The sequence below is a fragment of the Monodelphis domestica genome, chromosome 2, assembly GCF_027887165.1.
Source record: "Monodelphis domestica isolate mMonDom1 chromosome 2, mMonDom1.pri, whole genome shotgun sequence".
NCBI lineage: Eukaryota > Metazoa > Chordata > Mammalia > Didelphimorphia > Didelphidae > Monodelphis > Monodelphis domestica.
In genome coordinates this window covers 470,509,507-470,525,529 of record NC_077228.1, presented here as the reverse complement: position 1 = coordinate 470,525,529, position 16,023 = coordinate 470,509,507, and the positions used below count along the sequence as shown (strand labels likewise).

The 16,023-nt window shown below is 31.6% G+C and overlaps 1 protein-coding gene across 2 annotated transcripts in view; it reads left to right on the top strand.

Annotated features, from left to right (window-relative positions):
- COL11A1 (collagen type XI alpha 1 chain) overlaps positions 1–16,023 on the top strand; it is a 298,622-nt gene that overhangs the window by 123,812 nt on the left and 158,787 nt on the right. For both annotated transcript variants that reach the window (XM_001372197.4, XM_001372220.4), the window contains exons 15-25: positions 1,987–2,040; positions 3,427–3,480; positions 3,576–3,629; positions 3,840–3,893; positions 5,530–5,583; positions 5,695–5,739; positions 7,111–7,164; positions 7,766–7,810; positions 8,127–8,180; positions 8,720–8,764; positions 15,486–15,539. In XM_001372197.4, coding sequence (XP_001372234.1) covers positions 1,987–2,040; positions 3,427–3,480; positions 3,576–3,629; positions 3,840–3,893; positions 5,530–5,583; positions 5,695–5,739; positions 7,111–7,164; positions 7,766–7,810; positions 8,127–8,180; positions 8,720–8,764; positions 15,486–15,539 — 567 coding nt within the window. The remainder of the gene's footprint in view (positions 1–1,986; positions 2,041–3,426; positions 3,481–3,575; positions 3,630–3,839; positions 3,894–5,529; positions 5,584–5,694; positions 5,740–7,110; positions 7,165–7,765; positions 7,811–8,126; positions 8,181–8,719; positions 8,765–15,485; positions 15,540–16,023) is intronic.

Genomic DNA, 16,023 nt, shown 5'->3' with positions numbered 1-16,023 from the left:
AGGTATTTAAATAAGAAATTTTAGCCTGAAATATCTAAATAGTGGGTGTCTAGTAAAATGTATGGTGGTCAATTAATGGAATCTCGCAACCTTTTGAAAAACATGGAGGGAAATTGCCACTGTATAGATAAATCAAGGAAAGTCTAATTCGTATCAATATTTCTTTGTTCTACCAAGGGTTTTTGAGTCAGGTAAAATGCATTTTTCCATCTTATTGTGACCAATTAAGATAAGAGATTATGTAGAATAAGATTTCAATATATGTTGCCTAGAAAAATTTGACATTACATGGATGGTGTGGTGTTGGCAAATTTTATCTCTAATTTTAATTTTTTAATTAATTTTAAATTATACAGAATCATTTTTAATTTTAACTTTAAAATTTTTTATTTATATTTTACCTGGTGGAAGAATGCATCAGTCTCCAAAACATGTAAATGACAAAATCCCCCAAAATGCCACTCTTCTTTTTTCTAATATATTTACTGAAAAGTGGAGACAGAGTGGAGTTTATAGGCCTGTTTTCCTTCGCATAATTACTTTTTAACCAGACCTATGATTTTATTGCTATGGAAAACTCTGAATAAATAAATGACTTTCCCCCATTTTTTATAAGAAATCAGTATGTGCATTTTCTCACCATATTCTATTTTCTTCTATTCCAAAGAGTTCTATGGATAGAGATCTCTGTGAGAAACTGGATAGGAAGCCTAGGGATCCAGGTTTCTATTCTTTGAATGAAGGGAGGAGGTAACTTTTAGAATGAAAAGCTGGGCACAGTGGTTCATGTTTCTGCTAAATAGTTGGTGTTTATTTCCTGTTATAGAATAAAATAGCTTAATTACAATAAATTGTTTCTGTAATTACCTTGAGTGCAGTGATGTATAATAATTGCCAGTTTGATTTAATGCTAAATTAGTTAGGTTGATAGTAAAAATTAATTGAAAGAGTTCTTTCCTGGAAATTTGATCATATCACTAATAATTTTCAAAAGAAGACTATATGTGATGTTCACTCTGCAGTTTGCAGAGTCAGAGCCACACAAGAGCTATTTTTCTCTGAATCCACCAGGAGGCTCTAGAAATCCAGGTTCTTTTGACCAGTATAACTTCCTTCTTCATTCTGTATTGATTCAGATTGCTATTTAATTGAGAGTACATTGATTAAATACTTAAATTAATTTTAAGTATATCAGAAAGATCACTTTTCCACCATTAAATAATTATAATTATCAAATTTAGTTTAAATTTTGATTTATACAATCTTAAAACTCATATAATAATTTTGAAAAGCCATCTCTACCCTAAATGAACTTTATTTTAGGAAATAGCATGTTAGAAAAAATAATTTATTTTGGCTTGAACTTTATTTGCTTATGAGTAATATAATTATTTACATCAGATTCATGGATTCTTTACATGGATTCATTCCCATAGGAAAAAGACAGCACCTGAAAAAAGTTTTTGACATTAATTTAAGACAAACACATTGATGAGAATACCATCTGCTCTTAGATTTTCATTACTTTATTATTTAGGGAGCTAAAGAATTTAAGAGAATGAAAAAATATAATCCTGCCAACTCTGTGATGTGTATATAGTTGCAGTCTTGTGTCGTATTCTATTTGGAGTATCTTCAACTTGCTTAGTTTCCAGTGGGCTCATTGAGAGTCTAATGTGATCTGGTATGGGAAATGGTCATATTATTTTATGTGAATCTTTGAGATCACATATCTTATTTTAGGGTTGTAGAGTCATTTAAAAATTTAAGTAAAATTCTAATACTTGGGTTGAATATAAGAGCTTAGTTTAGAAGTTTTTTTTTTAATTTTAAGTTTAAATAGTTTCATTATATTTTTATTAATTTGATGAGATATGTTTTGAGGATATCATTAAGAGTTCTTTTAAGGCTAGGGAAATGAATATGGAGAACTCATTAGGAAATGACTGAATTTGACTAGTTTTATGTTTCATATATTTTACACAGGGTGGTCCTGGTTCATCAGGGGCCAAAGGAGAAGGGGGTGAACCAGGTCCTCAGGTAAAATCAAAGTTTTTTTTTTTACTTTTTCCTCCTTTTATTTTATTTCATGTCAGAGGTCTTTAGGGGAAGATAAGCGCTGGAAATGAAACTCAGAGATATCAACCTCTGAGGCCAATCTAATTCAGTACCCTCCTTTTACATATTAAGAAAATAAATCCCAGGGAAGTTAATGGATTTCTACAAGGTTACACAGGTATTCATTGTCAGATGTTGGAAATTTCTCACCCTTGTCTCCTCATATCCTATTTTTCCCCAAGCTATATTTATTTTTTTTAAGTATAAAATCTATTCTGGCTAAATATTTAACAAGAAAAATGAAAGTGGTAGACTTTTAAATTAAATTTTTCTTATAAACATTAAATAATCATTAATTTTCAAACCAGCTCTTGATTAATATTCTATGCTATATCTTAATGTGGACACTGCTTTTAAAATATCAAGTAATTTCAATCTTTTATCATGTTCCTTCTTGAACTTCCTTGGTCTCTTGAAACACAAAAATTTGATACAAGAATAGCTGATTTCTACATAACACTTCACACATATCACTTCATTTGATTACCACAATAACCTTGTCTTCACAAGGCATAACAAATCTTACCATTATTTAATAGATGAGAAAACTCAGACTTTAAGATGATAAGTTATTTCCCAATGGTTCCAGAGATAGTGCTAGAAGGATGTGGCACTAAGAACCAGGTCTTCCTTCTCTTAAGGCTTGTGTTATTTCCCCAGCCCACTGAATTGCCCCCTTGTAACCATGTTAGTTACATGCAGGGTTGCATTTTTTAAACTTTCTTTATGCCATATGTTATTTTACTACAAATGTTTCACAAGTGTGTTTTAGAAATGTATGTGTTTTTAAACAGTTTATGTTGATTGTGCAACATATTCTAAATGTACTCCTTTGAATCAAAAATAGGAAATTGCTCTCATAACAATAGTGTCATTAACCATTTTGGCTTTTAAAATTGGTCAGATAATCTTTTGGAGGTATGTGAAATAACAGAATTTTGAGAACATGAACACATTTTAAATAAATATTTCCTTTTTCAGTAACTTCTAAATAATAGCTTGATTTCATATGCTAACATCTAGACTTATGAAGCACAGATGTTGTTTACAATTAATCAGTAGCAATAGTGTATTAATTTTCTAGCTATCCAAAAAGTCAGGAGAAAATATATTTTTCCCCTTCTCCATTATTTATTTTTTTAAAAAAGTTAAATGAAATTTTACTCTATTTAATTGGAAGAGAAAATATATGAAATAAAAAAGTGAGAACTAAATGACTTAATTTTGAGATGACAATCTGGCCAATATTATATAGACCTTTGAAATCATTATGCAACAAAATGGAGTAATTGATTTATTTCAACCTAGGGTCCTCGTGGTGTTCAAGGTCCTCCTGGTCCAACTGGTAAAGCTGGAAAAAGGGTATGATTTGATTATATTGAGAATATTAAGAAAATATTTATTTTTCCTTTACTATAAGAAATCACATAGCTAAGAATGAGTTTGGCATTTTTTAGGGTCGCCCAGGTGCTGATGGAGGAAGAGGAATGCCAGGAGAACCAGGGGCAAAGGTCAGTTGATCTCAAATTTGGGTTTTTAATTCAATATTGACCACATTTTCATATTAATTTACCTTATGACATTTTCTCTTACTAAAATGAGTCAAGTGGAAAGGAGATAACTCTGATTCAAAAATTCAGAGTAGCAACTTAGTGTTGTGATTTTTTCTTATGTTTGATTACTTTTATGATTTGTGATTTCTGTTTGTTTTTATTTGACAGGGTGACAGAGGATTTGATGGGCTTCCTGGTCTACCTGGTGACAAAGGCCATAGAGTAAATAAATTAATAATTATTTTACTCATTGAACAACCATAAGATGCTATTCATAAGATTTGAAAATTTTTATATTCAATTTCTATAACAAACCTAAAACTTTTCTTTGAATAGTGCCTTCTAAATTGCAGGTATTCCATACACATTTATAGAACTGATTGAATGAAACATAAATGTAATAAGTTATTTCTGACTTGACTAAAGGAGAATCCTCCAAATCACTGAAGCTTTCTTTATGATATACTTATTTGAAGCTTTTAAATAATTTATAGACATTATACACACACATATTCATATGTAGAAAATGGGTGGAGAGAACACATGTAATAACCAAACAAATTCAAGCCAAGTTAATATTTCTACATAAAATTTCTAGATAGTTGAGGCAAATATGTTTGAAATGCATTTTGGTTTAAATTATCTAAAAATTGCTCTATTTCACCAAATTATTTTTACTGAATAGTCATAGCTATAGAAGAATATATAATAAGACTACATTGATTAAAATAGTTCTTTATTATAGCAAATATGTTTATATCTACTCTTAGTTGTGCCTCAAAACAATCTTTTGCTATAAGAAGCATAAGGATTTGGGTTGGTTGGTTGATTGGTTTGTTTTATGGATGAGACTAAAAGACGAAAGAGAACACTCTTAATGTCAACATAACTAGTGTTGAGAACAGAATTCAAACTTAGAACTCTGTACATGGTGGGACAAACCACTTTTGTGAATATCTAAATACACACAATAGACCATTAACATTTATTGAGCTTATTATATGCCTTACAAAGCTTTGGGTAGTATAGGGTAACAAAAGAAACAAAAATCATCATAGAGACATTCATTGACTAGCTAGAAGTCAATGGAAAAACTCTTCATTTGCCATCCATATATACCCAGAAACACTCACTGAAAAACACACTCAGAGTTCCACTTGACATTTTAAAAGAGATCTCAAGAGGACAGTTAACAATAGAGGAAATGAGTTAGTACTAAAATCCTTTATGTTTTTTTTTTTTTCCTAAGGGGTTTAGAGTTAAAGAATAGCCTCAGGAATAGCATTCAGAAAGAAAGAGGGGAAAAGGATGAGAATTTTGCAACAAATAAAGCAAAAGCAATCTGTTAATCTACTGGAAGTCTAAAGGAAATCCACATACTGTAAACTAAATCTATTTGATTTTCTATCCTACAGTCATGTTTAAATGAATGGGAATAATGCAAAAAAGAAAAGCAGTTAGTTCATGCAAATATATTCTTTAAAAAAATAAGAAAAAATCTTCAGGTTTTAAAAGATAAAAGAATCTCTAACTATTTAACAAATGAACTGTTTCATAATAATGAAATGCCTGAAAACAATTTGTACCTTTTAAAGAAAAGGTGTCCTTTAAAAAACACAACTATATTGATGGTTATGGGAAATATTTGCCTAGCATTAACAGATAAAAGGCCCAACTGTTTTCTGAGAATGCAGAGGTGTGTTTTATCAAGCAAATATTCAGAGTAAAGCAAATAAAGCATACCAATAAGTTTTCATATCCAAGATTCCTGAGTTGTTTGGTTAGGATAGTAACTAGGTTGACTTGTGAAGTTATACTTTGTTACAATATTCAAATTATATTTGTATTTACTTAACAGGGAGAACGTGGTCCCCAAGGTCCTCCTGGCTCTCCTGGTGAAGATGGAATGAGAGTATGTTGGGAGAAGTTTCATTTATCAAATGAGAATTTTCAACACAACAAAATTCTAATTCAGTAGTATATAGTACCATTTCATCAGCATCTATTGCTTTATCAATGACAGGGAGAAGATGGAGAAATTGGACCAAGAGGTCTTCCAGGTGAAGCTGTAAGCACAACTTTTGTCCTTGATTTTAGAATTTTGTTCTAAAAACTAGTATGTAAATCTTTCTATTTTAGAAGAAAAGGATCAGGACTAGAATAATTAAAATTTTGGTCAATCTATTCTGAATGTAATGTATATTTCATATGACTGCATTAAATGTAGGGTTTTAAAATATTTTATAAGAGTACATGACAAATAAATTAGTTATGTATTTAAATATGAATTTATGTATAACATACATGTATAAATATATTTATAGACATGCATATTAATATGCACAAACATTTGTTTATGAGATGGGATTTCTATTCTTGCCTTAAAATAGAGAACATATAATAATGAAAGATTGTTGAGGGTTGGAAATAAATTTAGAGTTAGCAATATAGGAAACATGATTTACTGCCTTAATCGGATTTTTGTCACTGACTTATTTTCATTTTTCTTTTTATCTAGTTTAGGTTGATAGGAAATTTATTTTCAGTTAGAAAAAGGTCTACAGTTTTGGAAACTTTATAAATATCAAATCAAAATTCTGGTAACTGTTGGGTGGGATTGTGGGGATGGGAGTTAAAATGTATATGGAAAAATTGATCCAGAAAATATTAGCTGTAAAGGACAAGAGAGTCAGAATATTTTGAAATCAAATAAAGATTGAGAAAAATATCAAATGTTTAGTTATGTACTTAAAACCTTAGAGATAATTTGTTCTAGCTTCTTCATTTTATAGTTGAGGAAACATTCAAGGAGGTTAGAGTCAAGACCAAAATTCATTCATTCTTGCACTTTATTCCAATACACTGTCAACTGGGTCAAAATGAAGAAGTGAATGTTAGTTTCATTGAAGAAAATTAGTCTCTACAGAAAATGAATTTCTAAAACCTTGTCAACCAGTTCTATCTTCTGCTTTTTCTGAATAGTCCTCATTGAGCACTCTGGAAGAAATATAGAGACATGCAGAATAAATTTGAAACAAGCTAGTTTCTCACTGTAGTCTTCTGAAAATTAGGGTCTGATGTTGCCTTCAAATTAAAAAAAATAACAGTGAGACTGAAAGACATCTTAAGAGATAATTATTTATTTAATTTTTGTTAAATTTTCCAAGAGATATACATATATTTACCCCAAAACAAGTATACATATTTTCATACTGGAAAGTCATTGTTATGAATTTTGGCTTGTGGATCACTATAAACACAAATATTTATACATCTTTAACATAGATTTTAAAAACACCTTTCTGTTTAGGATGAACAAACTTCCACAAATTATTTGTATTCTAAACATTGCATTAGATATTTTAGTGAATAGTTGACATTCAGGAGCAAAGACACATTTTGAGAATATTTAATGCCTGATTTATTTTTTCTCCTGCAGGGTCCACGAGGTCTGTTGGGACCCAGAGGAACACCTGGCCCTACAGGACAGCCTGTATGTATTGTTTAAAGGGGGGGGAGGAAAATTCTGAATGTTTTATGTAGAATTCCTACATTTAAATTCCCTAAATCTGTAAATCCACAATAACTTTAATTAGTAGACCCTTTTCCACCATCATGTTTTGATTATAATTTTATTAATACAGCCTATAAATCTTAATGATTCTTTTTTCCTCCCTTCTTTTTCATTCCTTCAGTTTACCCTTTCTAGAATAGTGGCCTTTTCATGTGACATCCCCAGAAGCCAGGGGACAATAATTTTAAATTGTGTACCATTGTAAACTAGATATAATAGTAAAGGAAATTATCTGTTGTCTATTTTTTCCTGCAAAATTCTTTCTTCCCTCCTTCCTTCCTTCCTTCCTTCCTTCCTTCCTTCCTTCCTTCCTTCCTTCCTTCCTTCCTTCCTTCCTTCCTTCCTTCCTTCCTTCCTTCCTTTCTTCCTTCCTCTCTTTCCCTTCCTTCTTTCTTCCCTTTCTACCTCTCTTCTTCCTTTCTGCTTCCATTTGCAATTTATCTCCTCTCCTCTCCTTTCCTCCCTACTTTTTCTGGTACCATACATGCTTTCTAATTATTGTTTTTCTTACCTTATCCAGGGTATTGCAGGTGTGGATGGTCCACCTGGTCCAAAAGGAAATATGGTATGTTCAAAATCTCAACAAAATAAATTACAACCAAGATTCAGGTTTTTAAACCATTTTAAGTCTGTTCCTAATGTAAAAACTCAATACAGTGTTAGGTCAAAGAAAATGATTTCTATTAGCACTTAAATTTTGTAACCTAAAATGTTTAAAATAGCAAACAAATTTAAAAATGACAGTAAAGAAACATAAGAAAATCTGTGTCTGTCTTCAGAGTAAAAATATACTTTTTTTCTGCTTTTATTTTTTACATACAGAAGTTAAAATATAATACAGAAAGCCATCATCAAAGCCTCTTTACTTTTTCATATTTTAGGGTCCTCAAGGGGAACCTGGACCTCCTGGTCAGCAAGGAATTCCAGGCCCACAAGTAAGTTTATGGTTATACAAACAATATAGTATATATTTTGATATGATTTAGTAAATACACATTTGCATTACGGTATATTCTATATACAAAATTGCTAAAGCTTGAGGATTTTCTAAATAAGACTAAAAAGGCAAGACATTACAAATGTAGTGTAGGAGTTTGTGTGTATGTGTGTGTGTGCGTGTGCATGTATGTGTGTGTGTTCCAAAGTGAGTTTGCAGAGGCTTCTTTCTTCCAAGAGAAAAATGAGTCATTCAGTGTTCCTGGAATGCCAGCAGGAATAGCCACACCTGCAGGAGGGTTCTGAATAGGATCCTGTTACAGAGTGAATGCCAGAAGGGTAGCTAGTTCAAAAACACTAACAAAGTTCCAGAATTGACTGTTAAGTGGGGAGGAGGGAATATTGCATTAATCATTTCTGATCTCCTTAAAATGATGAATAGGAGACAGATTGTTTAAAGGTGATTTTTAAAAGAAAAACAATCCTATTATACAGTGATTATTGCTATTGTCTTAACTGAATTTTTTTTTTTAAACAGGGTCTTCCTGGTCCCCAAGGCCCAATTGGCCCTCCTGGGGAAAAAGTAAGTTAAGGTGTTACTCTAATCTAACTAGTCTCTGAACTGGTGTGAACAATCTCAAATCAAACCTGAAGGCTTTGTCTTGTTATGGATATGATCTGCTCCTGACCTACTACACAGGGATTTGTCTAGAGTACCATTGAAAACTATGAAGCAGAGGGAGAAGAGGAATTCATTCATACAACACTAACTGAGGCTGATAAAAAGTTCAGATAGCTGTCACTTGGAGAGCTGCCAAAAGTGACATTCTCAGCTATATTAATTTCACAAACCCATTAGATGAGGGAAAGTTTTTTCTTGCTTTGGGTCCTCCTTTTCTCTCATTTTAAAATGTAATTAAATATGCTTGTAAAGTTACCTTTTTTATTTTTTGCAAGTTATAATAAAGGGGGTGAATTTGGAACTTTAACTATCACCACTTTCTTTGTATAATGGGACTCCATACTCATTAATCATTTCATGACTACATCAGTGAGATAATAATCCCTTTATTATATGCTGATTTTGGTCCCATTCTTCTCTATGGGATCCTCAAAGGACTCTTTTCTGCTCCTTCTAATTTTAACTAATTCATTCATATGTTATCCTGATAGTCCCCAATTTTTTGAGCAGTATTTTCACATGGATTTTACCTAATGATCCATGTATTTTCTCTATGCCTACCTTCATACAAATGTTGTTCTAAGGAAATAGCAAAATATATAGACCATGCATTCTAAAATCGATCCCAAAAGTACGTTTTTCAATCATCCTTGTCTTTAGACCTTAAAATCGCTCCCTTGCCACTTTTTATCACAATTTGGCCTTTTGTAAAAATACATCATTCATCAAGGATTGTATACTTGTTCATGTGTTCATTAACTTTTCCGGCACAATGTCCATTATGTTTGCATGGAGCTTTTAAAAGAGATTCAAATACTGAAATTTGGTCTGCTCAGCCAAACGTGAAAGATAATATCTCAGTCTTTTCTATTCATATTCTATTAATATTCTGAGAAACAAGGAGTTATCATAAGTAACAGTTAAGATCTATCTCTCTGCCTTCTGTGATAGTGTTATGCTTATTTCAATATTTTAGATCTCAGTGGGTTCAGGATATAAATATTACTCTAATGAGCTGAATTTCAACCACACTATAACTTATAAGAAGGTTTAGTGAGCTATTATAACTTCTCTTTTATTAGACTGTGAGCTCCTTGAGATCGGCTGCAACATTTCTTTTTGTTCTTCCTTTTAATTCCCAATGCTTAGCTCAGTATTTGGTACATAGAGGATGCTTAATAAATGCTTGTCCTCTGACTCCTCACAAACCCCGCAAGTCACCATCCATTGGCCAGTCTTCTAGTGAGCAACTTCTTTCAATTTTTTTTTGAAAATAGACATTGAATATAGGTCATTTTTGTACCTATTATCTAAATTTTTCTAGTTTGCTAGCTTGGTTATCTTTATAAGGCTTTCTGCTCCTAAAGTTCAGGTTTTAGTAATATAGGGTTGATCTTAGAAGGCTAAAAATAATCAGAGATTCATTTTAATTTAGACTTTCTTTATAAATTACTTCATCTAAAAATTTCTAAAAGAGAAGTTCTGATAATTGTAGAACATGTACATATATGTGCATATATATATCTCATAATAGTATTTTCATAACTTCATATCTTGGTATCTTGGTAAATACTCATCTCTGTTGACCAGCAGAATGACGTTTTTGTTTAATTTTTTCAGCATGTCTCTTTATTAATAAATTAGGATATATTCATTTTCCATTCCAAAATGTTTCATTTTTAAACTATGATGTCAGTTATTCAATTTCAATTACTTTTTATTTAATGAATGTTTTATTACAAAAGAAATTAGCTAAAGGAGAAAAAATACCAAAGAAGATAAGGTTTCTTTGACATTTTGATTGCCACAATTTAATTGAATATATCTTGCATGCATAGTAACTCAAGAAGTTGTTGCCATCAGTGTTTAAATATTATTTATAAAAATATCACCAATGATCTAATAACAAGGTAGAAGCAATGAAAATGTAAAAAAGTAATGCACAAACAACTGAACTTATATTTACATGTGACAATTAGAAAGATTTGTTAATTGGAATTAAAACCTCACTTTCATATTTAAGAATACAGTGTTGGTCTTGTATACATGAACATATCAAAACGTTAAATTTAAATATATACACATATATGTATGTATATACTTGTATACACATAGTTATATATGTTAAGACAGATTACTGACAGTCATGTATATAGGTGTGGAATTTAATTTAATTAATTAATGGAATTGAAATAAAGGGAACTTAAACTCAGTTTGAGCTGGCCTTGTTTACTCAGAGAGTCCTAAAGCCTATAAATCTCAATTCCCCATTATCCATGGGAAGGGCAAGCAGGCTTGAAGACCCACTTTGAATATATAACTACCAGCAGAGTGAGAGGAATCAGAAAGAAGAGAAAGGAGAATATTTTTAAAGAACTGAATGATCAAAGTTATCAAGATAAAAGCCCTTAATTTAATCCCAAACCTCAAATAGATAAGTCAACAGAGAGATTCCTGAAGGATGATAACTAAATCCTTGAAGAAATTACAAATTACTCTTAAACATTATAAGAAAAAAGGAAATAAACAAAACCTAGGTCTAGAGATGGGAGGTCCTGGGTTCAAATTTGGCCCCAGACACTTACTAGCTCTGTGGTCCTGAGCAAATCACTTAACCCTCATTGCCCAGCTTTTACTACTCTTCTGCCTTGGAAACAATAAACAGTATTGATTTTAAGATGAAAAGTAAAGGTTTAAAAAAATCTCAGGAAGGAATGATTATTATATTATAAAAAAATTAATCTGTGACTTAGAATGACTTATCCTGAAAATTTAGAGGCAAATTATCAATGAATAAAAGATAGACATTCAACAAAAAGAAATTGTGATCATTCTTGCAAAAATGATGAGAATAAAAAATCATATATATAATATTCAATTTGCACATATCGCAGGAAGAGAAACACAAAATAAAAAAATATCAAGACAATTCACAGAGTGAGAGAGACAGAGAGAGAGAGAGAGAGAGAGAGAGAGAGAGAGGTACCTGGTACAATGAAATTAAGTGACTTAGTGAGAAATACCTATCTGGCAATTATCTGGTGTGACATTTGAGCCAAGTCTTTTTTACATCCAAGTAAAGCACTCTGTCTCCTATATCACACTGCCATTCTTTCTAAGGAAAGAATTAGCAATGCAATAAATTCCTTTTTTTAAAAAAGAAAAAATACATTCAATTGAATCTAAAATGGAAAATCTTTGTAGAGAAGTAATAGAGAAATTAGCAGTCTATGTACACACAAATATGGACATGGAGAAAAATATGCAGATGAGAAGCAAAAGACCACAATTTAAAAAGAACATATAAATATTACTTAAGTAAAAACTGGGTAAAAATAGGTATTATCAAAGACATCTATCTATCTATTTATATATACATGTATGTATATATGTGTACAAATTATATATATGTAAATAATAATGTAAGCAGAATTTAAAATATAGAAATGAAGATGAAAGACAGAGAAAAGAATACTATGGAATGATCCCCATAATCCCCTCCACTCCATAAGTGAATTATTTTCATTTGTAGGAGAGACTGACAGAGTTGGAGGGGAGAAGGAAGGTAGAAGGCAAAGGGAAAGGGTGATGCCCCCCTGCCAAACACATTAGTGAACAATAAAGGTGTGGTGATTTCTATATTCTTGGCAATAGATGAGGCTACACAGGATTAGTAGAGGTAAAGAGAGAGAGAGAAAGAGAGACAGACAGACAGACAGACAGACAGACAGAGACAGACAGACAGAGGCAGAGACTGAATCTAGGGGACTATAAGAGGTCAAAGACAGCATCCCAACAATGTGGCAAGGAATGCACTGAAGCACATTCTCATAAAGGAAGAGATAAATACTTGAAATGGGAAATGAAGTTCACAAATGAATTTAATTTCAGAAGTGTCATTACATTTGAAACCCACTTTTTCTGAACTACTTTTGTGCATTAATGAACAACATATTACCACAGAATAAGAGATATGAACTGAAAACTCTTAGGGGATCTGACACTTATAATGGGAAAAGTGGGAAGGGAATGGACTCAGTGGTAAAATTATGAAAGTATATAGGAGGATTGTCCTGTATGATTTGGTAATTTCTTCTTCACCCTCTGAAACTGTTAAGAATGAGGCCAATCAAAAAAAATTTAATTTAATTTAAAAAAAGGAAAAAAGAAAGAAAAAGGTAGATTATAGTGGAGCAAAATCTATTAATGTAAAATATAATATGAATATGTATAAGATAAATTTTCAAATGGTGCTTCAAGAGCATGCTCTATGAAAAGAAAAGACAGACTAAAAATGGAATAAAAAAATGCCTGAAAAGGAAGGGAATTGGAAAAAAGAGGAAATTGTTAATTAACTCTAACCAAGAGGTGGAAAAAGGGACAAAGGAGGAGGAAAAAAAAGTAAATAAATAAGAAGAAAGAAAACAATGGGCAAATAAGGAGGACAAGGGGAGAAGGAAAAAGCCTTTGAGAAGAATTTTGCCAAAGAAATATGCACAAAACCAATTGGAATGGATTAAACAATTCCATAAACAAAAGAAAGTGGCAGAATGGATAGGTATAATCACAGAGACTAGACGTCTCATATATAAATATATATATATATATATATATATATATTTATATATGAGATACTTTTGTTCCATTATATGAAATGACAAAGCTCCTCAATGTGTTGCCTATGAGATAAACAAAACAAAACAAAATACCTCTAACATGTTAGCAAAGATATACTAAGAATCAAATCAAGAAGCTGGAACAAAATATATCCCTACAATCAATTTTCCTTCTTTGTGATCCCAGTGCCTTTTCTTCTTGAATTGAGTAAGGTATGCTTCTTCTTAGTGGTTCTAGAAACTATTTGAGTCATTTAAAAAAATTCCTCATTAAGAAAAAAGAGAAGATTTTAAAAATAGAGACATACACTCACCATCTTCACAGCTAGTAACAGTGAACAGAGCACTAGATATTGAGTCAGGAAAACTTGAAATTAAATCTGAGTTCAGACACTTACTGGTTGTGTGACCCTAGGCAAGTCATTTAATCCTATTTGCTTGAGTTTCCTAAGCTATAAAATAAGAATTATAATAGCACCTATCTCGCCAGGTTGTTGTGAGGATCAAATTAGATAATAATAAAAAATGCTTAGAAAAGTGTGTGGCTCACTGGAGGCAAAACATAAATGAGATTCTCTTTCCTTCTATATTCAAAACTATTTTATCATTTATTTTATTAATGGTATACAAACTTCATATTTTTCACTTATTTCATATTACTCCCATGTGTAAAAAAGTTTTTTTAACATTAAAAATCTTCCATTTTTTCTTTCCAAAGTATATATATATATATATATATATATATATATATGTATGTATGTATATAAACAAAAACAGAGACATATAAGGCACAGCAACAGAAACCAGAGCTTCTGGAAAGGACTTAAATAGTTGGCCCATGTTGAAGTCAATAGGATTGAATTAAAAAAGAGATTACTCCATAGAATTCATTGGTGGATCTCCCCATCCAGGACCAGGTGCATGTAAAAGACCAAGAACCACTGCTCAACACACACACACACACACACACACACACACACACACACACACACACACACACACACACAAACACCCATCCAGTTACCCAAGCCTAACAACAACTAGTTAAGATTTGGGTTCTCCTTCCTGGAGGCACTGTTCAAAGACAGAAAACTTTCAAAGCTGCCCACCATGAACAGAGAGGACTCAGAGTCCTCTCTTCAATCAGTTCACAGTTGAACATTTCCACAGTTTATTCATGGACCTGAGAGATCAAGGAAAAGCAGACCTAATTGGCTCAGTCCTTGCCTCCTTTAATGCCTGAGTACTTTAGAATAACTGATAGTGTGCCTGCAGTATTCACTACCAATTTCCAGAAGCAGAAGAGCAAGTGCTTTAGTTTTTGAACATTTTATTGATGATAGACTTTCATTCAAAGAGGTTGGTTAGTAGTATGAACTCATGTGTAAGGAAAGTGACCATTTCTACATCATCATCCTAGCCCAGATACTCGATCTCTCAATCTATGTGGAGCACATGAAACAGAATGAGTGCCACAATACAAGCCAATTACATATTCCTGACATCCTCTACAAATTTCTGCCCTGCCCAGGGAATCTAGGACAATCCTCCTTTTCTTCTCCTTTTCTACTAATAAGCATTAGACATGTCCAGAGGAGTTTTTTTTTTATGTTGTTTCTTGTTTTTACTCTTGGAAATTATATTTCACTCTTTTAGAAAGAGAAGGAATGAAATAGAAAGAGAGGGAGATAGAGAGGGAGGAAGGATGACATAGGGAGATTATATAAAACAAGATACTGTTTTTCTGGCTGAATGTTGATGCTACTTTCTAATTCTGTTTTCCTTTTCAGTACTTTTATCAGGTTACTTCACTCAAATACCTTTTGATGTACTAAAATAGAATTTGAATATTTTCAATAACATTGATAAACACTTAAAACTTTTAGATTCATTGTAAAAATGTTGTCATTTTCTGATATTCTTAATGTGTGCTTTACACATGTTTGTTCAGCATGCTCAGTCGGTTTTATTTTCTTATAAAATGATGTCGTTTCAATTTTAATTAGGGCCCTCAAGGAAAACCTGGTCTTGCTGGACTTGCTGGTGCTGATGGTCCTCCTGTAAGTAATATTAAATATCTTTTTGAATTTCTCTACATTTAGAAAATACAAGTATTTAATTACATATTATTTAATTTTCAACCCAGTAATACATTAACCCTTTATTAACATTAATATTCTAAATTATTACTTCTCCTATCACTATCTTGCTTAAATGAGTAGTGTTTTGTTGTCTATTAAAGGATATCTATATTCTATCACCAAACTACTCTTCTAGCCTCATGTTATACTTGTCTTCTACAAAAATCTCCTGATTCAGCCATACTAGATTTCCCCAATATGATTTTTGCCTTTGTACTTTTTTGTTATCTATCCTAGAATCCTCATTTTTTTTCTGCCTACTCTAATCCTATTCATCCTATAAGGAACAGTTGCTATCCTTCCTTTTGTAAAAATTAAATCTCTAATAATAGAAATATTATATTTTATGGAGGTTTATTAGAGATCATTAGAAATTAAGGAATAAAGAAGATACGAAATGAAA